A 9,168-nucleotide genomic window follows, 5' to 3' on the forward strand; every position below is an offset into this window, starting at 1 on the left:
TTTGCAACTGCACATGGGGACAAAGATTGTACTTTTTGGAGAAATGTTCTCTGGTCTGATGAAACAAAAATAGAACCGTTTGGCCATAATGACCATCGTTATGTTTGGAGAAAAAAGGGGGACGCTTGCAAGCCGAAGAACACCATCCCAACCGTGAAGCACGGGGGTTGCATCATCATGTTGTTGGGGTGCTTTGCTGCAGGAGGGACTGGTGCACTTCACAAAATAGATTATGTGGATATATTGAAGCAACATCTCAAGACATAAGTCAGGAAGTTAAAGCATGATCGCAAATGGGTCTTCCAAATGGACAATGACCCGAAGCATTCTTCCAAAGTTGTGGCAAAATGGCTTAAACAACAAAGTCAAGGTATTGCAGTGGCCATCAAAGCCCTGACCTCAATCCTATAGAAAATTTGTGGGCAGAATTGAAAAATCGTGTGCGAGCAAGGAGGCCTACAAACCTGACTCAGTTACACCAGCTCTGTCAGGAGGAATGGGCCAAAATTCACCCAATTTACTGTGGGAAACTTGTGGAAGGCTACCCGAAATGTTTGACCCAAGTTAAACAATTTAAAGGCAATGCTACCAAATACTAATTGAGTGTATGTAAACTTCTGACCCACTGGGAATGTGATGAAAGAAATAAAAGCTGAAATAAATCTCTACTATTATTCTGACATTTCACATTCTTAAAATAAAGTGGTGATCCTAACTGACCCAAGACAGGGAATTTTTACTTGGATTAAATGTCAGGAATTGAGAAACTGAATTTAAATATATTTTGCTATGGTGTATGTTAACTTACGACTTCAACTGTAAGTGTCCAACAAGCTTTTGTAGTCTTGCTTTTCCTGGGACTCAATATTTAACAGGAACAGCAGAGAGGCCAGGTGCGTAATTGCACAACAGAACAAAGACAGACAGGCTTGGGATGCAAACTATAGCCTAAATTAGAAGCATATGCATATTAGCCCATAATTTATAAGCTCAATACTGCAGTGAATATCACGTAAATTTACACAACAAAATATTTATCAGATAACAAAATCATAGGTAGCCTACACTGTGTGTGCTCCCGAGGCTGTGCTGAGTGTGCTCCCTCCCAGTCCCCTGGTACCAGCTTGAAAAGCTACCCTATAGTTTCACCTACCCTATAGTTTCAGCTTCTTAGGGACAAGAAATGTAGCCTACAACAACACAATGTAATGAAGAATGTTATTGTTTTCAAGTGAGTACAAAACTCTAGTCTTGGCTGTAAACTGCAGTGAAAAGCCTATGTCATTTGAATAACTGCTCAAAAGCCTGGCGTTTTGAATGCATATTCATTTCAAATTGATTGCATCTAGCCTGCCTGATTGGACAATCATTTGGAGCAATTGTTTTTTTTCCTCAAATGTTTAGCCTTCAAGGTCCAGGCACATTAGCAGGCCAGCAAAATGGGGTATTTTTTTCAGGATTTATCAGCTAACAGAAACATGCTAATGCAGGGATCTCTAGTGGCGCGCATACGAATTATGATAATGCGGAGGAAGTTTGGCTTCAGTGTTTAAAAAGCGTTTGAAAATGAAGTGGATACTATTAGAGATTGGTGCTGTTGAGGTATTCAGAGCACTACGTAACCTACGTAATGCAGAGGCTATATCACATGACATTTCTGGTACAATTCCGAAACATCTAAACAATGACTCCTTTTGCGAAAAGTCTACAAAAGAGTTAATTTAATGTTTTCGAGAATGTAAAACTGTAGACAATAAGTCCCCACTATACCTAGAGTACTCAAACGTGGAATTTGTAGGTAAGTGAAGTGCAAACTGTCATGTCCTGGTCTTGAGGGGGTCCTGAGTGCTTAGGGGGTAGGGGCTAGAGTCTATTTCTGGACTGGACCACAGCTGTGCCTTGTTGTCACTTGGCCATGCTGAGGGCCTAAGGGGTAGTGGATAGGGTTAGGGATTGTTTCTGGACCGGACCACAGCTGTGTGGGTCCTGCCTAGGGTCACATCTTGGCCTTGAGAGGGACCATACCGAGAGTCTTTAGGAAGGTCTCCAAGGTAGACAGGTACTCCTGGGGGTGTCGTCTCAGGTGGCCTGCATGTGTTGACTCCTCCCACTTCCTGTCTGTCACCTCCATCCCTCGTTTTCTCCAGTAGGCGATGATCTCCTCCATGCCCTCCGGGTCGCACAGTGCGTCGTTCTGGCAGAAGAAGACGAGGGCGGGTGCGGTGACAGGGTTATTCCAGAAGACATCAATGCCGTTGTTGAAGTAGTCGACTGTGTGGTGTTTGAAGGCTCTGAAGTAGAGCATACTGGCCCATTTCACTTGGCTCTCCAGCCGGGGGAACAGGCTCTTACCTAGACCTGAAGAGATAATCAATGACAAAATGTAGTGAACAAGAAATATAAAAACGCAACACGTATAGTGTTGGTCTTACGGTTCTGGAGCTGAAATAAAAGATCCCAAACATTTTCCAAACGCACAAATAGCTTCTCTCAAATGATGTGCACAAATTTGTTTACATCCCTTTTAGTGAACATTTCTAATTTGCCAAGATAATCTATCCACCTGACAGGTGTGGCATATCAAGAAGCTGATTAAATAGAATGATCATTACACAGGTGCACCTTGTGCTCGGGACAAAAGGCCACTAAAATATGCAGTTGTCACAACACAATGCCATAGATGTCTCAAGTTGAAGGAGTGTGCAATTGGCACGCTGACTCCAGGAATGTCCACCAGGGCTGTTGCCAGATAATTTAATGTTCATTTCTCTACCATAGCCATCTCCAATGTCGTTTTAGGGAATTTGGCAGTACATCCAACCGGCCTCATAAATCGCAGACCACGCATAACCACTCCAGCCCAGGACCTCCACATTCGGTTTCCATACCTGCGGGATCGTCTGAGACCAGCCACCCGGACAGGTGATGAAACTGACGAGTACTTCTGTCTGTAATAAAGCCCTTGTGGGGAAAAACTCATTTGGATTGGCTGGGCCTTGCTCCCAAGAGGGTAGACCTATTCCCGCCCAGTCATGTGAAATCCATAGACTTGGGCCTAATGAATTAATTTCAATTGTCCGATTTCCTTTTATGAACTAACTCAGTAAAATCATTGAAATTGTTGCATTTATATTTTTGTTCAGTATAAATGTCCTGAGGATAAAGAACAACATCAGCTCACTGGTTAACCAGGCTATACTAGACAATGCTAGGCTGCCAGATGTGTTACACCTGGTCGGTATCCTCTCACGGTAACCCCTGTACCCCAGGCTCACCTGTAGCCATCCTCTCCAGCGAGCCCAGCACAAGGCTGTCATAGATGTGGCCTCTGATCCTCTGAGTGAAGCCGTAATACTTCTGTGTGTCGCGGGACACATGCACCAACAGCTGGGTGAAGGTGTACCCTCCTATGGAGAAGGCGTGCACGAGCAGGGGGCGTGACACAAAGCGGTCACTCTGCAGGAGATCTAGTACCCTTGCCCCGTAGTCCAGGCCCCAGCGAGGCCACAGGAACTGACTCACCTAGGGTAGAGGAGATATGTGAGGTATTTTAGAGAGGAAAGAGACCATAGAGAGGAGCATTCTAAACAGAATTTTTAAATAGTTAGATTTTCCACCCATGAACGTTGTCCCTTCCTCACCGCACTCTCCACTATGAGCACGTCAAAGCCTGTACGGAAGTAGATCTCACAGTACTTGGCCACAGCATGAGGTCGCGACCCCAACCAGGGCAGCATCAGCAGCAGGGGCTTGGTTGGGGCAGAGGTAAGGGCTAGGGATGGAGAGGTACTGGCTGCATCGTTCAGGGCAGACAGAGGGCCAGGGGAGGGTTTAGGTGAGGCTGTGTCATTCAGGTACAAAGTGACGGTCTTGCTGATGCGGTGAACGGTGACCCTACGGGCTTGCATGGTGACAGCAGGGATTCAGAGTGCAGGGTTAGGGAGCCTGGAGGTGGTGCTGTAAGGCAACTGTTGAAGGCTTTGGTCTGAAAGGGGAAGAAAAATATTTTGCAGACAGATTTGCTGTTTAAACATGCAACATTACAGATAAGGTCCTTATGCTTCCACACACTATCTTTCACACCATCTTTGATATGAAAGATAGTGTGTGGAAGCATATATATATATTCAATTGATACACACCTTTATAGGGTTAGGTTTCCCCACACTTCAATATTATAGCGGTTGTTTACAGAAAACAAAACGGAAGACTGAGTGGACTAGCTCACTATGCTAATTAGCTATCTGCATCTCCGAACACGTGTGTAAATGGAAGACGGACGCCACAAACGTGTTGTCACTGAAAAATACTGTTGGCTGCAACGGCGTTAAAACAGTACTTACATTTGGGCAGTGGTGGAAAAGATGCCTTAATAGAAAATGACTCAAGTTAAAGTCACCCAGTAAAATACTACTTGAGTAAAACGCTTAAGTATATTTAAAACCAAATACTTTAAGTATCAAAAAGTCAATGGAATTGCTAAAATGTACTTAAGTATCAAAAGTAAAAATCATATCAAGTTCCTTATATTAAGCAAACTAGACGGCAAAATGTAATTTGTTTTAATGACAGATAACGCATTTGTGTTTAGTGAGTCTGCCTGAGCAGAGGCAATAGAGATGTTCTCGATAAGTGTGTGAATTGGACCATTTTTCTGTCAAAATGTACTTTTGGGTATCAGGGAAAATGTATGGAGAAAAAAAGTACTTGATTTTCTTTAGGAATGTAGGTTAGTAAAAGTTGCCAAAAATAATAATAGTAAAGTAAAGATACCCCAAAATCTACTTAGCATTACTTTATTTTTACACCACTGCATTTGGAAAATTATTTTGATGTGATATGAAAGAGGGATTTGTGTTTCTAGAACCGTACTGCAATTGAGAATCGATTCACGTTTAGATAGTGCATTTGACTGTTTTGTCTGTTTTGTCTTCTAGAGCCAATTCGCCTTTAAACGGAATGTAATGTCCTTGGACTATAAGGAGCAACGTTAGGCTCCTTTAGTCCATTATTGGGATGGTCGTATCCTACAACATTCTGCCTTCTTCCTAGTTGAGCCATTAGCCCTGCCCACCACTGACTCATGTGAACTACAATCCCGACGCTGTGTTTTAATGTTTAGAAACGTTAATAATCATTGCTTGTAATATGGCTTTCCAAACATATGGCCCTTATCTTTCAGCGAGAAAGAATCTTTCACACACACACACACACTGTAGCCGTTTTGCACAGATCCATATAGCTATTAGTCCCTCCAAAACTACACTTCCAGAGTTAGCTTACACACAGGTGTTCGGAGCATACTAGATAGCTAATTAACACACACACACACACACACACACACACACACACATTTTTTCCCTCATTGATATGAAAGAAACTCCGTATTCATCCAAAACCGTGAGGCAAAGGACGCGTGTTACTGTTCAGATTGAGCATCGGGGCTCTTAACAGTCCAATGACTTGTGTCTGAGAGTCATTCAAGGGGAAATCGTACCCCTGACTTTCTCAAGGACACAGTCATTATGCGCAAACACAACCAAAGGTTAGCTGCAAACTTGGTAGCTGATAATATACATTTTTAAAAAGCTGGTAGCTGGCCAAATGAACGAAAATGGATTGTTCCAAATTTTTAAAGGCATGTTAATGGTCTGTGTGGCCGAGATTAATTCAATAACTTAAAAAAAATTTTTAAAAAAAAGACTTTAAATCGAATGATCAAGCGGTCAAAACTGGCAAAGCTAACTTTGGTCTAGTTAGCTTACTATCGGTAGTTAGCGGGCTAGCTACCAATGTTGCAAAAGGCTATATATCATATATACAGTATTGACATCAACACTTAGGAATGTTACTAGCTAGCTATCATAAGACCTTTCCTTACCTGTGAAACCGTATTTTGTGCCAAAGTGCCCCGCCCCAACGTCCCCGAAGTACTCATCAGAGACCGTGGTACACACATATCACAAACCCACACAAAAGGGGTTATTTATATATCTTAGACAACCCGGTGAAATCGTGCCTACATCCGAATGGGGGCGCTGATGGTTAGCTAATTTAAACAACGAGCTGGTGATGGGCATTCTGGCTCTTTTCAGTGAGCCGACTCGTTCGGCTCAGCTCACGTAAAAGAGCCGGCTCTTTTGGCTCCCAAACGGCTCTTTAAAAAAATATGTTTTGTATTTTTTCAAGTCAAACCGTTTGCGATAGTTTGACTGATTGGTGTTAAAACATTTCTAATTAAATTATTAAATGAAATCATACTCTACCTTAACCACAATGTATTTTAAAATGCATTGGTTTGTTATGAAAAATAATGCTATTAAACATTTGCATTTAAAGTATAACTTTTTAATGTATATAAACAAAGTGCATATAAATGTAACAATTCAAAACTAATACAATCTGAACAACATAATAATAGAATATTGCTCCATATCAAAGAAAAATAAATAATGTGCAAAACTGCTGCATCCCACTTAAAACAGTAAACGTCCCTCTTTTCTCTCTCTTCTTTATTGCCATGTTATAACCAGCAGCACACAGCAATGCTGACCATATTTAGCTTTTCTGAGAGATTTGCATTCAGAAATGCAGCTGCCTCACTTTCGAGGGGCTGATGCGGTTTCTTCTCTCAGTAATTGTTTGTCCCGTTTTTGAGAAGACCCTCTCAGAGGGAACGGATGTGGCCACCATGCAGAGTCTCCCTGTCATGACTTTAGTAAGCCGTGGGTAGACAGAGGCCTTGTTCTTTCACCAGCTCAGAGGATCTGCAGATCTTTGGAGGGGCTCCTCCAAATAGGATCGGACCTCCATTATGGCATCTGCTGAGGGGTTCCTTCATGCTGCATCCCCAGATCCTCTCTCGTCAAACAGCATCATTCGTTATTTGAATTAGTTAATTCTATTCATTTAAATCTTTTGGTTATTCATATCTGAATTTTTTAAATATTTTTATAAATAGATTCGTCTCTTCTGATATGCGAGCCGGCTCTTAGAGCCGACTCGTTCGCGAACGACCCATCACTACAACGAGCTACATAACCCATTATGCATGCCGTGGTTATATGAGCACTCTATTTTTTATCCAAACAAAGCCCCTTTTATTTGCCTTGAATAGTTCAATTAAACCTGGCTGGCGCGCGACCCACGTGACTACGTCAGGACACCTTCGAGAGCTGGTGTAATATGGAACGCCAAAAAAGATACACGTCAAATAACACAGCTCTATTATAGAATGTTGTGTGTTCTGAATTTGTACGTGCAAACCAAGCGCCACCACTACTATCAGTAGTAGCACAGCCGGTGAAATCGTGCCCACATCAAAATGGGGGCGCTGATTGTTAGCGAATTTAAACAACGAGCTACATAACCCATTATGCATGCCGTGGTTATATGAGCACTCAAATTTTTATCCAAACAAAGCCCCTTTTATTTGCCTTGAATAGTTCAATTAAACCTGGCTGGTACGTGACCACTGTCAAAGCTGTACAAAAAAGTCGGCAAACAAGCAAACACCGCCCACGAACGATGTGTTTACAATAACGCGTTGGTAAAAAGTATTATTTGTTCGACCGCAACTCCTGGGGTAGCTAGCTAGCACCAATACAACCAGCCTGAAAACAATGACCAGTAGAAACTGTAGTCCTTTTCATTATTCTTAGCAATGATGTAGGAATCCTTGTGAGTAAGTATTAGCTAGGTTGCAACTTGTTGTTCGCCTATTGAAATTGAACTCCTGTTCATGAAAATAAATAGCTAGCCAGCTACTTAATAACCCCATTGCCTAAAGCTAACGTTATAAGCAGCCAGCTAGCTTCATCTGGCTAGTGAAGCTCTACCGGACCGGGTTATGTGTTCTGAAGCTAGCCACAATAAGGATTAGGCACAATAGTGTAATTTGCGGTTTCCCTTCAAAATCCAAGTAAAAGTGATGCAGAAGGTTACAAGTTGTGGAATCATGCCATATTTAGACTAGATCATGTTAAACATGATTGGAATGTGAAGCAATGAAATGGGTTATCAATCTACTCTGTGACACCCACAGAACACAACTGTGAAGAGTTTACGAAAATATTAGCGTTGTAGCTCTTATCGGGGGACTGTGACTGTGAAAGCACCTCCCCAGTCAGCCTATTGTGTGTATTGACATTGATGTTGCGCTGTACAGTTTTACCTAAGGATTGGGGATCAATGAAATGGGGTATCAGTCTAAATACCCAATATATTTTTTCCCAACGTCCTCCTCAGAGTTATCAGACTCCAAAACATCCACGCAGTATCGTTTTTACTCGGGAATAGTGTTCAATCAACATAGGTTGACAATAAATGTGGCTCAATTCACAGTTGTTTCAGAGTCCTGCAATAACTATGACGCTAATGATCTCTGGGTGTCACTGAGTAGACTGATACCCCATGTCATTGATCCACAATCCATAGGTAAGGCTGTACCGTGAAATAAGAATGCCCCCAATGCAATTCTAAAGTATAATACATCCAGTGTGATTTCAACAGATTTTTGCCAAATTAACAAATTATTGTCTTTTGTTGATTTAATATAAAAACATTCCAACCTCGTTTAGCATGATCTAATCAATTATGGCATAATTTACTATTTGTATTCATTTGCATCACTGTCAATTACATACTTTTATTTTGAAGGCTAACCGCAAAGTCCACTATTGTGGCTAGCTTCACATAGATGGGTCCGATCACAATTAATCAAATAAGAACTGTTTTACAAATTAGGGTTATTTTAGATGACACCTAGCTAGCTAGCTACTGAAACATATTATGTTGTTTTGCAATGTTTTTGGGGAAGAACATTGTTTGCATCTGTAACCAGGGGCGGAAATCCCGGGGGGGACACGACCCCCCCCATCCTGGGAAAAATATGATTTGTCCCCCCCCCCCAATATATCACTGAAACATAACTATGTAATTTAAATAATATTAATAATACGCAATGAAAGCAATTGTGCTGATTATAGACACTTAATTGCGCGTTTTTAAGTTTCAAAAAGATTGCGACCCCCCCCACCCTTTGCCTCACAATGGTTTGATCCACTGCCAGTTCCTTAGTTGGCAAGGTAACAGAGGGGTCGTGTCTACTGTCTGAAAGGCACTCAATGAACGTAACTGACGTGAGCTTAATCCAGTCAATCGCGCACA

At 41.8% G+C, this 9,168-nt stretch overlaps 1 protein-coding gene across 2 annotated transcripts; it reads right to left on the minus strand.

Annotated features, from left to right (window-relative positions):
• Positions 1–1,201: 1,201 nt before the first annotated feature.
• On the minus strand, positions 1,202–6,035 carry LOC106561212 (uncharacterized). 2 transcript variants are annotated; one of them, XM_014124923.2, is made up of 4 exons: positions 5,882–6,035; positions 3,642–3,985; positions 3,276–3,522; positions 1,202–2,358 (listed from the first exon to the last, which is right to left on the minus strand). In XM_014124923.2, the coding sequence occupies exons 2-4, from the start codon at positions 3,906–3,908 to the stop codon at positions 1,997–1,999; spliced, it is 876 nt and encodes a 291-aa protein (XP_013980398.1). In that variant the 5' UTR covers positions 3,909–3,985; positions 5,882–6,035; the 3' UTR covers positions 1,202–1,996. The 2 variants fall into 2 exon arrangements, with proteins under 2 accessions (XP_013980398.1, XP_013980397.1); XM_014124922.2 differs by having other exon boundaries at positions 3,618–3,985.
• Positions 6,036–9,168: the final 3,133 nt, after the last annotated feature.

This window comes from Salmo salar, chromosome ssa10 (genome assembly GCF_905237065.1).
Source record: "Salmo salar chromosome ssa10, Ssal_v3.1, whole genome shotgun sequence".
In the NCBI taxonomy this organism is placed as follows: Eukaryota; Metazoa; Chordata; class Actinopteri; order Salmoniformes; family Salmonidae; genus Salmo; species Salmo salar.